At 35.9% G+C, this 17,431-nt stretch overlaps 1 protein-coding gene across 1 annotated transcript in view; it reads right to left on the reverse strand.

Moving 5' to 3' along the window:
- The window catches only part of LOC124802490 (low-density lipoprotein receptor-related protein 1), a 735,000-nt gene that overhangs the window by 80,029 nt on the left and 637,540 nt on the right, over positions 1 to 17,431 (reverse strand). Inside the window, exons 53-58 of the mRNA XM_047263305.1 lie at positions 8,464 to 8,658; positions 4,675 to 4,877; positions 2,495 to 2,656; positions 1,743 to 1,895; positions 1,455 to 1,579; positions 1,219 to 1,362 (exon numbers count right to left, since the gene is read on the reverse strand). Coding sequence (XP_047119261.1) covers positions 1,219 to 1,362; positions 1,455 to 1,579; positions 1,743 to 1,895; positions 2,495 to 2,656; positions 4,675 to 4,877; positions 8,464 to 8,658 — 982 coding nt within the window. The remainder of the gene's footprint in view (positions 1 to 1,218; positions 1,363 to 1,454; positions 1,580 to 1,742; positions 1,896 to 2,494; positions 2,657 to 4,674; positions 4,878 to 8,463; positions 8,659 to 17,431) is intronic.

Genomic DNA, 17,431 nt, shown 5'->3' on the forward strand with positions numbered 1-17,431 from the left:
TTAGCCTCAATGCTGCCCTCCAATACTAAACTGGTGATCCCTTGATGCCTCGGAGTACGTCCTACCAAGCGATCCCTTGTTCTAGTCAAGTTGTGCCACAAATTTCTCTTCTCCCCAGTTCTATTCAATACCTCCTCGTTAGTTATGTGATCTACCCATCTAATCTTCAGCATTCTTCTGTAGCACCACATTTCAAAAGCTTCTATTCTCTTCTTGTCTAAACTATTTTTTGTCCACGTCCAGGTTTTCTCAACAAATCGCACCAAAAGATTCAGTGATAATATCTGCAGACTGTCTCTGTGCCTCGATGCATTGCTATATGTATAGCAACTATACTAAATTTTATAACAAAGGAACAGGTCAACAAATGGACACTGCAGAAACAGATGTATTTTTGTGCATGCGATAAAAAGCATGTATTGTTATGACCACTAATGTGATGGATTGTGACAATTATTTTTACATGTGGTTTACAATTACATCATGATTACAGTTTATAAGACGTGTTAGTCTTATGCAAGCATTAAAAATTATTGTTTCATAATGTGGATATGTTCAAACACTGAAAGTTTAAAGTGCAAATGATGCAAAGTTGATGAAATATAAATTTGTTTATGGTTGCAAGCAAAAACAAAACAGTTATAGTTAAGATGGCATAAGTCAATCCCTGAAAGCTGCAGAGGACCGAGCATGTCAGCTGCATGCAGCTGCCTTAACCAATACAGTAATATTTGGAAACCACATCTGTGGCAACTGGTCAAGTGTTGTCACAGCTCTGTAGATGACTACTGCTTTTGCCAGCAGCCGTTAGTGCCTGCAACTATGCTGCAGTCTGTCAGGTATGTTCTTATGCCTTTTCTACTCAGCCAAAAAAATACCATTTTGTATAGTCAAATGACTGTACCGAAAAGAGACAGATGACCTGCAAGACAGTTACATCGTGCAGACTGCAGGAAATCAAACAACGTGCAATTCCCCGCCACTGCAGTACATTAGAACAAAAATAACCAGTTATTAATGTGTTAACTTATATTATCAATGCAATTCTATAACATTCAATTATTGGTTGCAAACTGCAACTGCTGGATTTTACCTTGAAAGTGATCAATAATTTAAAAAAAATTAAGAACTTTTCCATTTGGATGAAAGGAATCTGCTACCAAAGTTTCTAAATGTACTTTAGTACATTTTGTACTTAAATAGTGCCACAATACTTACGTCCCACTTGTGCATTTAAAGTAAGTTGGGTCACAGCTTCTTGAAAAATGTGTCAAACATGATTCTGGTTCATCTTCTCCTGAAGAGCAGTCCGTATCTCCATCACAGCGCCACGTATTTGGTATGCAGCGTCCTGAATTGCACCTGTGCAAAGTAGGCTCTATGTTTTATTAACTCGGAAATCATAACAACATTTATAGATAATAGGTTTGTTGTCACTAAACAATTTATGTCACCTGAAATGGTTGCTAGGACATACTCTATCCTTGCAATTAACTTTTTCGTCTGAGTTGTCACCACAGTCATCATCTCCATCACAGACCCAGACTGATGGGATGCATTTTAAATTGCTGCAGAGAAACTGAAAAGTAATTTTGTGTTACAGAAATATTTTCATATGAAACAGCTATTGAATGTTGCAAGCTTCCTGTATCTGCAACACTACTGATTAATTATGAACATAGTTTCAACATGATTTGATGTACTCTTCAGCAAGCAGTTTGAGCCAACTGAGTTATGGTTACCTGGTTATGTGGACATGTTTTTGGGGGGCAGTTCTGTTCATCTTCACCAGCTAGACAATCAGGATAGTCATCACATTTTCTTGTGAGTGGAATGCAGTGATCGCTGACAGTTTCATTGCCTTTACATTTGAACTGGGTGCTTAAGCATGTGTACTGGAAGAAAACAAATCTCATAGTCACAGTAAGTAAAAACAACTTTAGTTTATAATTAACATAGTTCCCCTTTTTAATTAACTAACTTTCAAAAGGTATAGAGCAAAAAACAATAAAATGAGATCACTACCAAATAAATACAAAGTATATATATTACTGCAATACACTTCACAAATTTAGAGACACATGAAAAAACTAAAAATGAAATGAATTAATAAGTCATGACTTTTTCATAAATCAGATGGAAATGAGGCTTAAATTCCACACCTCTGTGATCAACTCCCCCCCTCCTCCTCTGTTTCTCTCTTTTTCTCTCTCACTGACACACACACACACACACACACACACACACACACACACACACACACATTCTGCATTAAAATGCAGAGCAACATAAGTTTTTAAACTGGCCGTTATTCAGCCTGTTTCACTTTACATTATGTCTGAAATAGTTTGCAGTTCTATTTGCTACTCCAGGCTTTAACGTTCAACAAAAACAGATTTTTACATGTAACAGAAAATGACGATTTTGTAAGGTGTAAATACATCCGTAAGTAGTTCATGAAGGGAAATAGATGTCAACAAGTTTCGTAACTTACATTATTACAGTCTTTTTCATCTGAGCTGTCACCACAGTCATCTTCACCATTGCACAAATATGATGGATGAATACAGCGAGAATTGGCACACTGGTACTGCCCTGGACGACATGAAAACTTTGGGCAGCCTTTGGGTTCATCAGAGCTGTCACCACAGTCATCCTGCAAAGAAGAAATTTTAGAGAACCACAGTTTCAGATACCTTTATCTTAAAATACAGTATTAACATAAAGAATATGAAAATTTCTGAATTTTTCTGTGACATAAAATGCAGTTTCTTTATACCATTTTTGTGTAACATCCTTATACACCATAATATTGTGTGCTGGTAAGTGCACTCCTCCAATCAAATATGTTTACCTTATGTCACTGATACATTTGTAACTGTTGGCTGAGCCTCCTAATTTGTAAGTCTGTATGTTTCTCTCCTTGCCTAATAAACCTTATATGAAATGTGTTGGGACTTGCAAGCCAGCATACTGTGTATTACTCTATTGTCTATGTTAAATTAATATACATTAGTACACATATAGAATTACAAGACTGTGATATACTGTAAAGAGTTGCAGAATTGTAACAAATTAGAAACTGCATGAGCCATACTGATTCCTGTTTGTCTGTGCCTTCGATGAAAACGTAGTTATGTGTTTATGGCTGCAAACAGTCATATGAAATTATTAATTCAAATATTCTTATAGTTTGTAAGGGCATAGCTCTATGGATTTCAGATTTTTGCCCTCATCCAGTACCTTATTTGCTACAGTCTAACAGCAGAAAATAAAATAAAACCTTTCCTATCCTTAACAATATTATGAAAAGGATGAAGAGCCTTTGTGGTGAGCAGTACTATTCTTTTCATAATATTGTTGATACCCCAATGTGGACTTTCCACTGTTTGATCTTCCGTAACAATACTTAAAGTAGTAATCTGTTTGCTATTGCTGGTGCCTCTTCTTTGTTTAACAACTGCAGGGTAAATTCATCTCATGTTGCATATTCAGTATAACAAAAATCAAGTCACATTTTGCAGCAATGTCTGAAAAAGACATCAGAAAAAGCATCTGTCACCACAAATCAAGCGGTAACAGTATCTAGTGTTGTAGCAATGGATCGTTTTTCATCTTGTGATGCGATGTGATAGCATGACACAAACTCTTTTGTATAACATCCATCACTTTTGCAGACTTAAGTATTACAACTTGTTTTTTGCAAACACGTCTTGTTTTACATATATCCACACTTTCCACACAGCACTGTTTCATATTTTGCCCCAAAAACACACACTTTCCTAAACTATGGTTATCAAAGACGTGATATCTGACAGTGTGAGTTAGGTCTTTTTTGGCGTTCTCTTAGAAACACACATTTCTGAGCAATAGAAAAATGTATACACAAAAATTCATTTAACAATATTTGAAGTCAAGTTTTTTTTACTGATGCAGAAATGACTGCTGCAGAAACTGACTGTTTCATTTACTATTAGGTACATATATTTCAAGTTCCTCTATCAGGTCTAATTTCTTCACCCTTTATAATAATGTGAAGTGGCTGGAGGTCATTTATCAAAAGTAGGTGGCTTATGTTTTGGATGTAGGTAGTTACTGAAAATTTGTGTGCTTTATCGGGTCTGAAGCAGTCAACATGATCTAAGAAGACATTACCATTAAAATATGACTTCAGTCTCATTATCCTTAATTTGCAGCATCAGTTGAATGCAACCAGATGCTGTGAAACAAACAACAGACATAAGCAACAGCAAATAGACAACTAAAATTAGAACTGATTTCATTAATTTTATATTGTGGCATGTAGATTTGCTGTGTTAGATTTAAGCAAGTAAGTCCAACAACCAAGGTGCATATAGAAAAAAGCAAATTTCAAATTCAGGCAATGAAATTTTTTTACAAAATCAGAAATACACAACTCTATTTTAGTTCTCTTACCAAGAAGAAATCCTTAGCAGTACTGGGGATCACTCAGTCATTCAGACAATGATTCTCCACATAACAGGTATCCTGAGTTCTTAGTTATGGCTGAAATTGTTATTTTCTTTTTCTAATAGATTTTGAGGCGTGTTGGGGTAACTATTACACTAATTTTACGAATTACTAAAGTGACTATGTGATGAGATGTGTTTTCCGTAGAGACAAAAGCCACACATACTCAAATATTTAACACACCTGTGTGTCACATCGCCACCAAAATGGAATACACTTGTATGTTGTGGCACATACAAACTGAGCTGATGTGCAATTGGCAATGCAACTATATCCATCCTCCGCAAGGACAAAATGTTCAGGGCAAGAACAGCGACGACCTCCATTTGGTGTCAATAAACAAAGGGTGCTGCATCCACCATTTTCTTCACATGGATTATGTTCTACTGCAATATTTCAAAATAAAATTAATAATATTTATCTGAAGGCAACATCTATAGATTATCTAAAATACACAATTTTATACATGAACTAATCAAAACTTTAAATTAAAATTTTAATATGTTTGTAGATAATAATTCATTTCTTTGGATCCTTTTAGTTTTCTATATCCTTTATTTTCTGACCTGTCTATTTTTCATCGACCTCCACCTCTACCACATACAATGCACTTAACTTTTTCCTCTTAACTTTTGCACCATGTTTTGTCAGTAATCCCTGTCTTGCTTATTATGCTAACTTCCACACTTAAGCTCTCAGGTTTCCAAGTCTTATCTGGCACAGTTCCCAATAATTAGTCTTTCCTTCTCATCCAGTACAGTTAGCCCCCCCCCCCCCCTCCCAACCCGACATTGTGGGTGACTTTTCTGAACCCTCCACATTTCCTAAACCTTGTAAGTCCTTTTACTTCATCAGTCTTCCTGCCCCTTCAACCCTTCTGACAGAAAAAGGAGCCACTGGCTCCAAAAGCTTGCACATTAACTTAACCTTTTGTTTTCCTGTTTTCCACTGTTGCTGTTTGATAAGTAGATATTTCTGTTTATTGAATTACACCATATGTTCAAAAATGGATTATATTCATTGATATACATGCCTACCATGCTTAGGGTTCCTCGAACCACCTTCAGAATATTTCTCTGTCATTCCACTCTCTAACTCTGCACTGGAAAACTGAACACTTAAATCTCTCTGTACGAGCTCTGATTTCTATTATTTTATTATGATGATCAATTCTCCATGTGTATATTTTGGGTGCAATAACAGATTTTTGCATTCAGTTGATAAAGCTGGTGACTGAAACACTGTGAAAAGATCTTGCTGCAATGAAAAATGCCTCTGTTTTAATGATTACCAGCACAGTTCACTTGTCGTATCCATGACACTTTTTTCCCTATTTTGCAATAATACAAAACAAGCTGGCCTCCTTTGAACTTTTCTTATGTCCTCCATCAATCGTGTCTGCTAAGGATCGCATACTACCCAGCAACAGTCTAGAAGAGGACGGAGGAGAGTAGTGTAGGCAGTCTCTTAAATAGAACTATTGCAACTTCTACGTATTCTGCCAATAAAATGCAGTCTTAGGTTTGTCCTTCACACAACATTACCTATATGATCTATCCAAGTTGTTTGTAACTGTAATTCTTAAGTATTTAGTTGAATTGACAGCCTATAAATTTGTGTGATTTATCATGCAACAGGAATTTACAAGATATCTTTTCGAACTCATGTGGACGATCTCACACTTTTTCTTATTCAGAGACAATTGTCACTATTCGCAGCCAGCAAGTATCATCATTTTGCAATTGGTTTTGATGTTCTGTTGACTTTACTAGAGGATAAATGACAGCATCAACTGCAGACAATCTAAGAGAGTTTCTCAGATTGTCCCCCAAATCGTATACAGATAAGGAACAGCAGAGGACCTACAACACTTCACTTGGGATTGCCAGATATTACTTTTGTTTTACTCAATGATTTTCCACTGACTACTATGTACTACGACCTTTCTGACAGGAAATCACAATTTCCTACCAGTATGCAGCAGTCAATGGAAAATCATTGCGTCTCTTGTGAGGAATAATGCCAAAAGCTGTCCGGAAATTTAGATATATGGAATCAATTTGAGATCCCACGCTGATAGCACTCATTACTTTGTGTGAAGAAAGAGCTACTTGTGTTTCACAAAAGCATATATTTTCTGAATCTGTGCTGACACTGTGTAGACAGGGCGCTACCTTCGAGTTGGTTCTTTATGTTGGAACACAGTACATGTTCCAAAAACCTACTGCAAATCAGTATCAGTGATATGGGTATGTAATTCATTGAATTACTCCTATTTCCTTGTGTGCTGGTGTGATCTATATAACTTTTCAGTCTTTTGGTATGAATCTTTCACTGAGTGAGCAACTGTCTATGATTGCTATATATGGGACTATTGTATAAGTATACTCTGAAAGGAAGTACATTGGTATACTATCTGGACTGAAAGACTTGCTTTTATTAAGTGATTTAAGTTGCTTTGCTACAGCAAGGAACCATTTCTAAATTACTGATGTTGGCAGCTGTTCTTGATTTGAATTCTGGAATATTTACTGCATCTTCTTTTGTGAAGGAATTCCAGAGAACTGTGTTTAACAAATCTACTTTAGTGGCACTGTCATCAGTAATATTACCTTTGGTATTGCACAGTGAAAGTATTGATTGTGTCTTACCACTGGTGTTCTTTACAAGCAAGCAGAATCTCTTTGGATTTTTTGTAAGATTTCATGACAGAGTTTTATTGTGGAAGTTACTAAAAGCATCTTGCAATCCTATTGAGATAGCTAGCTTCGACATGGTTCCTAACTGAGAATTCATTAAACTTCTGATTGCTTCATGACAGGATATATTCTTCATACCTTCTTGCCCTTGTTCTGTTCTTGTACTCATATTATGAGGGATCATTTGGTTACTATCCAGTGACATAGATATTGGGTTACAGTCTTTCATATTGAATCTGTTGAGAATTTGCTCTAGATAGTGTGTCAAGCCTATTGACAACCTTCTTTGCGGTTCCTATTAACTGGGATACCCAAACAGTTAGTAGCTTCACCATTATCTTTGCATTAGAATTTTTCTCTTAGTCTGTTTTTGAAGATATCTTTCTCTTGTGGATTGTTACTGAATATTAGTATGTCATCCACATAAACAGGTACTATTAAAATATTTGAAATCTAGGTTTTTGCAATAGGCACATGGTCAGCTGTTTGATGTTGTGAAGTTTGGATCCTACAGCAGAGAGAGTACTGTCCAGCAGTGGCCACTGTGCTTCAATCCGTATAATGCCTCTTTAAGTCAATTAACACCAGTAATATGAACATTTATTTGTGTGGCTTTTTTCAAGCACCTACAAAATATAAAAACCTACAAAATGGAAAACTGTTTTTCTGTGTAAAATGCTTTGCAACAGAGGCATTTTGGCATTACAAAAGTTTTACATGGTGGAACACGCATCTTTAGGTAAAATGACCATAAAAGCTAAATATATTTAGGGTCTTGTGAACAAAGACAAAAGAGAACCAAATAGATCCTGCAAAGAGACTCTACAAAATGATACAAAATAAAATATTTACATGAACTGAAATGCATAAGAGACTAAAGATGGTCACAATTAATGGGAAGGATATTGGTAAACTGAAGTTTATCTTCGAGGGAGTCTAACAACAAACTATTTGAATTGCTTGTTCTTGATAAAGCTGCATGTTGGATGTTTAATGGCAAATTTTACAAATGAGCAATAATCAGATGGCAGAAAATTAGGACTCTGATGAAATAACAGATCTTTTTGTCATTTTCTTTTTTGTTTTTGCTTCAGTTTCCTATAAGAAGCTGTTACACAGTGTCTATTCTGAGCACAAATAAAAAATACCAACAAAGTTGTAACGTTTTTCATTCAGTTCAAATACACAACAGCATCTTATATTTTTTCACAATTCAATTAATTTTCAGGTTAACTTTTATAGTTAATAAGGAAAGTAAAACAATTTTACTTACAAGGTTGCTGTCTGAATGGATGAAAAACATGAATGTCCATTGGTCGATGTATTAGTGTTTTTAATGTCTTTGTATCATTTCCAAAATATTTATGAGCACGTTCAACTGACTTTGTTTCCCAGTCTGTCCAATATAAGTAATCTTCAAACACAGTAATAGCAAATATATGATGTGGAAGGTTCTTGGAATTACTGTCTGAAAAAGAAATTAAAGTACATGACAAAAAATGACTTATTTTTTGTGAGGAGATAAGATTATTTTTATTCCACAACAAAACAAATGGCACTAAAAGATTTATCTCATGTTTTTTGTACATACGTAATTTTAATAGTGTATACGCTTTAGAATTATAGATGTTATTGGTGTATTAGTCCCTTTAAACTTCTGGTTTAAAATTTTGTATCTTATAACAGTCATCTTAACAGCTAACTATCACTGTTTTCTACATCTACATCTACATGGATGCTCTGCAAATCACATTTAAGTGTCTGGCATAGGGCTCATCGAACCACCTTCACAATTCTCTATTATTCCAATCTTGTATAGCGTGCGGCAAGAATGAACACCTAAATCTTTCTGTACAAGCTTTGATTTCCCTTATTTTATCGTGGTGATCATTCCTCCCTATGTAGGTCGGTGTCAACAAAATATTTTCGCATTCAGAGGAGAAAGTTGGTGATTGGAATTTAGTGAGAAGATTCTGTCGCAACAAAAAACGCCTTTCTTTCAATGATGTCCAGCCCAAATCCTGTATCATTTCTGACACTTTCTCCCATATTTCACAATAATACGGAACGTGCTGCTTTTCTTTGAACTTTTTCGATGTACTCCATCAGTCCTATCTGGTAAGGATCCCACACCGCGCAGCAGTATTCTAAAAGAGTACGGACAAGCGTAGTGTAGACAGTCTCCTTAGTAGGTCTGTTACATTTTCTAAGCGTCCTGCCAATAAAACGCAGTCTTTGGTTAGCCTTCCCCACAACATTTTCTATGTGTTAATTCCAATTTAAGTTGTTTGTAATTGTAATAACTAGGTATTTAGTTGAATTTACGGCTTTTAGATTAGACTGATCTATTGTGTAAAGTTTCAGATATAATTATTATATAGCATTAGTTGTATTTCATAGATCCCGCAGAGTGTTGTCTCTTGGATGAGGAAAGAAGTCAAGGATGTGCATTTAATTTAACTACAGTATAGTGAAATGACATGACATTACATATGAGGATAAGAAAGAGGTATTCCAATTTTTACTGGTTAAAAATACATTTTTTTCCTGGGTGAAAATGAACTTTTTCTGGGTAAACATACACAATAATCTACACGAAAAGTAAATTTTTCCCTTAGGACTGTAAAACACATCAAGCCTTTGGATGGTAAAGGTTTTATACACTGGTGCAGGACTTTCCAGCAAAGAACAACACATTTTGGAAAGATCTCTAATGTACGGAAACACATACATTGCATATTTTGGTATTACGTAAGTATAAATATGAATTCACAAAATACAGCATTATAGTTTCCTACCACAGAACATGAAAATATAAGAAATGTGATGCCCATGGTACGACGCAAAAACAGAGCTGTAAACTTTGAATTCAGGAAAATATGGTGTGATTATATGTATTATAACTTTGAGAAGTATGACTACTAAACTATATTTTTCACTGAAATTTGCTAAGCTTTCACATATAATACTGGTCATCAAAAATTTTTTGCTGCTTTTTCCCAATGTGTGGTTAGGCAGGATCCTAAGTGCACAGCTAGCTTAAATTGCAGAAGCTCAAATTTCACTGTTGCGCAATGAACATTTTGTGGGTTATCTGGTTGAATACATGTTGTTTGTCGAGCACTTTCCCACAGAAATACTGAACACATGTGAAATTGCTCAAGAACTTACCTTGCACTTTTTCTTGAAGGACAATTATACTTTTGTCATCATTATTATGTGATCTGTAATATATGACAGAACTAAAATAGATATGAGAAACTAACCTTGAAGATTGGACTTATTTAGTATGTGTTACCCTCTACGATATATCAAACACAAATGTGCCAGTAAAATTTTAAATAACGGCATACATGGCAGTTCTTCTGGGAGCAGCATTTTTCTAAGTGGCTGCCTTCAAAATGTTTTGAATGATTTGAGAAATTTGTCACGTATTCTCACACGTAACATAATTAGTCTTGTGCAAAATAAAATTTACTTTGAAAGTAACACTTCTCAGCCCTTATTCGCAATATTTTACCATGACCTGTTAGAAATGTAAACAGTTGTGATGTCATCGAAAACAGTTTGTTGTTACAAAGTGTTGCACAGCCTTCATCTTAAAGCCATAGCCATATTTTGGGGGGGGACTGATGACCTTAGCTGTTTAGTCCCCCTTAAACATCCCAACAACCACCACCACCATATTTTGGTGTTGGTAAACGCTTGTATGGGCACTGTGTTTTGTTGTTGTAAACAGTGCATTTTCTCTGCAACCTAAGTTTTTGATGTTATCCTCTCATTTATGTTTTCCTGCTGCAGTATTATTCTGCAGAAGTGGGCTTAAGTCAAATTATTTGTTAGAGCCAGTCACAGAAATTTGACTGAAAATGAAAATAATGAAAACTTCCCGGAATCCTAAGAAATTCCCAGAATCCTAAAAAACTCCTGGATATTTCCTGGATTTCCCAGTTGTCCCATGGCATATACACCCTGATTAATGTATTATAGTGCAGATTTAAGTGTCAGGAAGTCGTTTCTGAAAGTATTTGTATGGAGTGTAGCCATGTATAGAAGTAAAACATGGACGATAAATAGTTTGGACAAGAAGAGAATAGAATCTTTCAAAATGTGGTGCTACAGAAGAATGCTGAAGATTAGATGGGTAGATCACGTAACTAATGAGGAGGTATTGAATAGAATTGGGGAGAAGAGGAGTTTGTGGCACAACTTGACCAGAAGAAGGGATCGCTTGGTAGGACATGTTCTGAGGCATCAAGGGATCACCAATTTAGTATTGGAGGGCAGCGTGGAGGGTAAAAATCGTAGAGGGAGACCAAGAGATGAATACACTAAGCAGATTCAGAAGGATGTAGGCTGCAGTAGGTACTGGGAGATGAAGAAGCTTGCACACGATACAGTAGCATGGAAAGCTGCATCAAACTAGTCTCTGGACTGAAGACTACAGCAACAACAGTGCTAATTCTAATTACACATCAACATGAAACATTAAATTAGAGTTTCTGTGATGATACTCTTCAATAAAGTACAAGAAGTTGCCCAATAGAAAGTTCTTTAATTAAGTTTCGAACTCCGCTACATTATCCACATGACATTTAGTGCCCTCTGGTAGGAAGTTGAATACATGTGTACCAATGTATCTGGCTCCATTTTGTACTAATGTTAAACTCTTGGGTTCTTTATGGACATTGTTTATTGTCCTTGCTATGTTCAGGCTTTCTACTTTTTGAAGACAAGAATATTGGTTAAGACAAAGGACATTAATGAATATACGTATTGTAAAATAGTTATCAAAATACCCAGTTTTTTTAAGAGGTCTCTGCAGAATGTTCCTGCATTAACATGAGACATAACTCTTATGACATGCTTCTGAATTCTGAGAATACTACCTCTGTAATTTAAATTTCCCCATAAAATCATTCTGTACCTCATTAGCAAATGGAATTATGTAGGTTAAAACAATTTCTTCATTTTTAAATCGCCTGTAGAAGTAATGATTTGTACTATAAACATAGCTGAACTAAGGCACTTCATTAATTCTTGGCAGTGGGTTTTGCAATATTGTGTTTGTGATCTACATGTACCATAAAATGAGGTGAATCCGATCAAAAATGGCAGTTTTTTTAAATATTGTCCTTTTACTGTTGTGATATCGGAATAAAAATTCAGTAGGCCCCTATGTTAATTTCAAAACACTGATAATGATATATTCATGTATTATGTTATTTTTATTTTATAATTACAGTTATAATTTTAAGTTAATTTTTGATAGGTTCCACCTCCTCAGTTGGCGTGGATACGATCATCATTGTATTTTGCATGCAGGAACGGAATCACGACATCCAGTGGAGTGAGTCCAATCACTATTTTCATTTTTAAAAAATATATTGCTGTATTTGTAACAAAATTTTACAATTTCTAGACTTAATAAATTTTTACAAGCACATTAAACTTGAGATTTTTGCTATAAAAACACTTTCATTCACGAAATTTGGCAGACAAATATTAATTTTTAGTTATTCAATGTCATAACCAATGTGAAAATTATTTAGTCAATGTCATAATCATCCATCCCTTCAAAAATAAATTTTCAATAATTTGGGCTCTTTCTACCTCAGTTGCATTGTCAATTTCTGGAAAGACAAAATAAACATTACCATCAAGAACTTTCATTCTCATAAATGTCATTTCATAGGTGTCATTAGAGATGCTTTCAATTTAACCAATAAAAAACCTGAACCTTTTTTTGAAATTTTAATGTGGTGAAATCACTTTCTTTAAATTTGTGCCAATCTTTATCCTTCTCCTTGTCCATTTCTTCCATTTCCTTTGACTGTTCTAGATCACGGTTAGATGTTCCAGATAGGGACTCCCTGCTTGTGGCCCCATCACCATCACCATCACCATCATTTTCATTGAAGTCGCTGATAACAATTCCTTTTCCTGGAGTTAAGGCTAAATGCTTTGCTTCGCGCGGCCTTCCGTTTGTTTCATTAGAGCAAACCTGTTTCAACTTCATTCCGAAGGCTGCCACCCAAGAAACTTCTGATGAGCTGGTGCCATGTGCATTGTTATCGATTGCTTTTGGAATTTATGAAATGACTTTATTGGAACAGAAAGGAAAAATTCCTGCTTTTATGAACACAAATATTACATTTGATTTAGATGTGATAGCTATATTTTCAAAGATTTTTTTCAACAGCCTAGGAAATTCGGATTTTGGTGTAACTCCTCTATTTTTATCACTCCTCTATCCTTCCTTTTCCAATCATCTAGCACATTTCTTCAAGCAAGTTTTAAAGGTCTAAAAAACGTTACATCAAATGGCTGACACAAATGAGTAGATTTAGGTACCAGAAGCACAAATTTAATGTCCTGTTCCTGGCGCAGTTTAATCACATTATATGACAGATGACTCGAGAGATTGTCACCTATAATCACTTTAGGTCCTTCTAATTGCTACATATAAGGCAAGACAAACCATGATTCAAACATTGTTAGGTCAAATCAACCACTGTGATTCCTATTATAACCTGCGCCAGTTATGCCCCCTTTGGTCCAAGTATCGTAGAGGTCAAATGCTGGTGTTGGGATGGTAACCAGCCACAAATTTACTTTCAGTTCCTTTATTCAAAGGGTACCGTTACCGGTTTCGAATCGTTATGATTCATCTTCAGACGGTTTACATGCTTTCCTTGTAACATGTGGTGCATTTTTTACAGATTAATTGTCCTAAAATATAAATAATACATAATTATAAGCATGCCACACACAGATGATTGCGTTAAAGATATATGTTGCACAATAAGAATGCAGTGGGAATGTATCCACATCTGTTGGATGAATGTTATGAAAACAAACACTCCAAACCAACACTTCAAGTAATCTGTAACACAACCATCTGTGTGTGGCGTGCTTATAATTATGTATTTTTTTATATTTTAGGACAATTAATCTGTAAAAAATGCACCACGTGTTATAAGGAAAACATGTAAACCGTCTGAAGATGAATCATAACAATTCGAAACTGATAACGGTACCCTTTGAATAAAGGAACTGAAAGTAAATTTGGGCTTGGTTGCTGTCCCAACACCAACATTTGTCTTCAAATAACAGCCATGGTCTCCAACCATGTCATCATACGACAAAATTGCATATCGTAGAGGTATTTTGCCCTATAAACTGTGTATTGTGGGAGGACTGAGCCATTGGCAGCTGCTGCTGTCATCACACTGATACTTCATTTAGAACTATCCACTATCTTTTCACGATGTCTTGTGCCTCGCTTCACTATTACTTTCACTTGTCCACGATCGTCACCAAAATTTGTCTCATCATAGATTATAATGTTGGAGGGGAGGAAACCACTCAAGGTCACTTCAAGGTTTCTAAAATAATCGATCACTGTTACTTGGGTAATTGCTACCATTGCCCTCTTAATATTTTCATCTACTCTAACCATTAGTTCTTTATTTCTTTTCAGAAAATATTTTACCTGATTGTGCCCAGGTCGATTGTCATGAAACCTTTTTTCAATCTTCCCTGTTCGACTGATGTTCCTAACATCATTATTCCTCGCAGGAAACCCCCATTTCACACAACAATCCTTCAACCAGGCTTTTCTCTTCACTGTTGGTTAACGCTGGTTGGCCGCGTATTTTGTATTTGTGCCTTTCCTTGAGTTTGTCATTTAATGTGGTATATGGAACTGTGTATTGCTCTGAAGCTTTCCACATGCTTAATTTTCATAATTTGACAGCTTTCACCGCATTTAGAAGAAATTCTGGTTTGTAGTTATATTTCCGTGTTGGTCCCAGAATCTTTTGGTATACTCGTATGATCAGATTCACCTTACAAAAATGCAATTTTGTAATTAGGCCAGCATCGTGACTAAGCAGTATCAGCAATGGGGAAAAAAAAAAAAAGCTATATCACTTAAGAAGTTCATATGCAAGCAATAATATTGCAACTTACCACTTACACTTCAGAAGTAACAGGCGCCAGCAGACGTTTTTGCACTGTTGTGTTGACTACACGAGTGTAATGCTAAGCTCAGTTATCTAGACATGGAAAAACCAGTAAATGATCGGATTGACACCACCTGATCAGATTCACCTCATTTTACAGTAGCCCCAAAATCCTAACACTTTCTGATTCTTGTGTTTCATTGTTTGAGAAACTTATTTTTATAGCTTGTGGATCTCTGTGGGAAGTACTGACACAGATGTGCTGAGCCTTGTCAAAATTCAGTGGTAATTGATTTATGTTGAACCACCTGTTGATATTGTTTAATATTTCATAAGCTGCCTTTTCAGAAAGGAGATGGTACTTTTTTTATTCCTACACTTGAATAATCTGCAAAAAGTACCAAATTCACATCTTCTGAAGCTGCAAGTGGGAGATCATTTACATATATCAGAAACAACAGAGGACTCAAAATTGAACCTTATGGTACACCATGTCTGACTGCTTCAAATTGAGAATGCCTATCTTTACATGAATGCATGCTGTCATTTAGATAAAAACCACGAAGCTACTGTGTCTTCTATTCTGTAATATTTTAACTTCAGCATAAGGATAGCATAGTTTGCACAATCAACAAACTTAGCCAAGTCAGAAAATATTCCGGATGGTAATAATTTCTGATTTACTGATTCTAATGTATCATATTTCTAGGTAAATATAAACTGTTCAGTTGACAGTCCATTCTGAAATCCAGACTGTTTGTTAATAAAGATGTTTTCTTGTTATTAGTGCGTATAAAATCCATCATACATTATTTTCTCAAAATTTTTTGAAATATTGGTAGTAATGAGGTGTGTCAGTAATTATTTATCTCTTTTTTGTGAAGGGGCTTGACAACAGCATATTCAAGTCTCCCAGGAAACCACTGCTGTAAAAAGATTCATTACACAACTAACTCAGGAATAAACATTTCATTATTTTACTACTGATTTAACAATAACCACTCGAACATTTATTTTTAAGGGAGTTAATCAAACTGAAAACTTCTTTTGGAGATGTTGGATGCAGCTGAAACATTTCAAGCTTGTCTGGGTAGGCTTTTCTTCGAAACAGTACACTATATACTAAGAAAGTATTTACACTTAAGTTATCTGCCACTGACAGGGGGAAAAAAAAAAATAATAATAATAATAATTATAATAATTATATATATATAGTTATAATAGAGGGAAACATTCCACGTAGGAAATATATATCTAAAAACAAAGATGATGTGACTTACCAAATGAAAGTGCTGGCAGGTCGACAGACACACAAACAAACACAAACATACACACAAAATTCAAGCTTTCGCAACAAACTGTTGCCTCATCAGGAAAGAGGGAAGGAGAGGGAAAGACAAAAGGATGTGGGTTTTAAGGGAGAGGGTAAGGAGTCATTCCAATCCCGGGAGCGGAAAGGCTTACCTTAGGGGGGAAAAAAGGAAAAAAGGACGGGTATACACTCGCACACACACACATATCCATCCACACATATACAGACACAAGCAGACGTATTTAAAGACAAAGAGTTTGGGCAGAGATTACGCTCCCATATTCTATTTTCTCAGGCCTGTCTGACATTTGGCATTACCCCCAAAGGCCTCACACTTAAAGTTCCCATCTCTGGCTGCAACCCTTCTTTCCATCAGTCCCTATACCAGTTCCAAACTGAACAATCCATTGCCCTCACCCACCTAATCCTTCACCTACACATCAACTCAGCCAATGAACACACCCGTCAACTCCTATCCTTAATAAAAGTCCTTAATCTTTCCTCTCCCACGTCCACACCGGCTGTTCAGAGCATCCTCCTACAGGCCAACCGTAAATTAGAACAGCATGCCACCCTCCACCTCAAAAAACTATCCAATCTCCTGGTTTCTCACCTCCAGAAAGGCAACTCGCTCACCCTTCACAACCTTTCCAGCAAACCTCAACCTCCTCTCATTGCACACCAACCCACTCCCACTTCCAGCTCCACTCCCTCCAAAACCTCAAAATTCCAATCAACACAACCTGGAACCACAACACCCTAATTCGGTAGTTAACCTTTCCTCCAAACCTCTCTCCCAATCCGAAACCTCTGTCCTATCCAAAGGCCTCACCTTCAGCCCCACTCCCAGATTCAACCAAACAGCCCTCGTCAAAGATTTACTGTCCTACACCCGTACTCTCTGCTGGAAATATCACTTTGCCACGAAGAAAAATGATCCCAATCCTACTCCTAATGATCCA

The sequence above is a fragment of the Schistocerca piceifrons genome, chromosome 6 (genome assembly GCF_021461385.2).
Source record: "Schistocerca piceifrons isolate TAMUIC-IGC-003096 chromosome 6, iqSchPice1.1, whole genome shotgun sequence".
Taxonomy (NCBI): Eukaryota; Metazoa; Arthropoda; class Insecta; order Orthoptera; family Acrididae; genus Schistocerca; species Schistocerca piceifrons.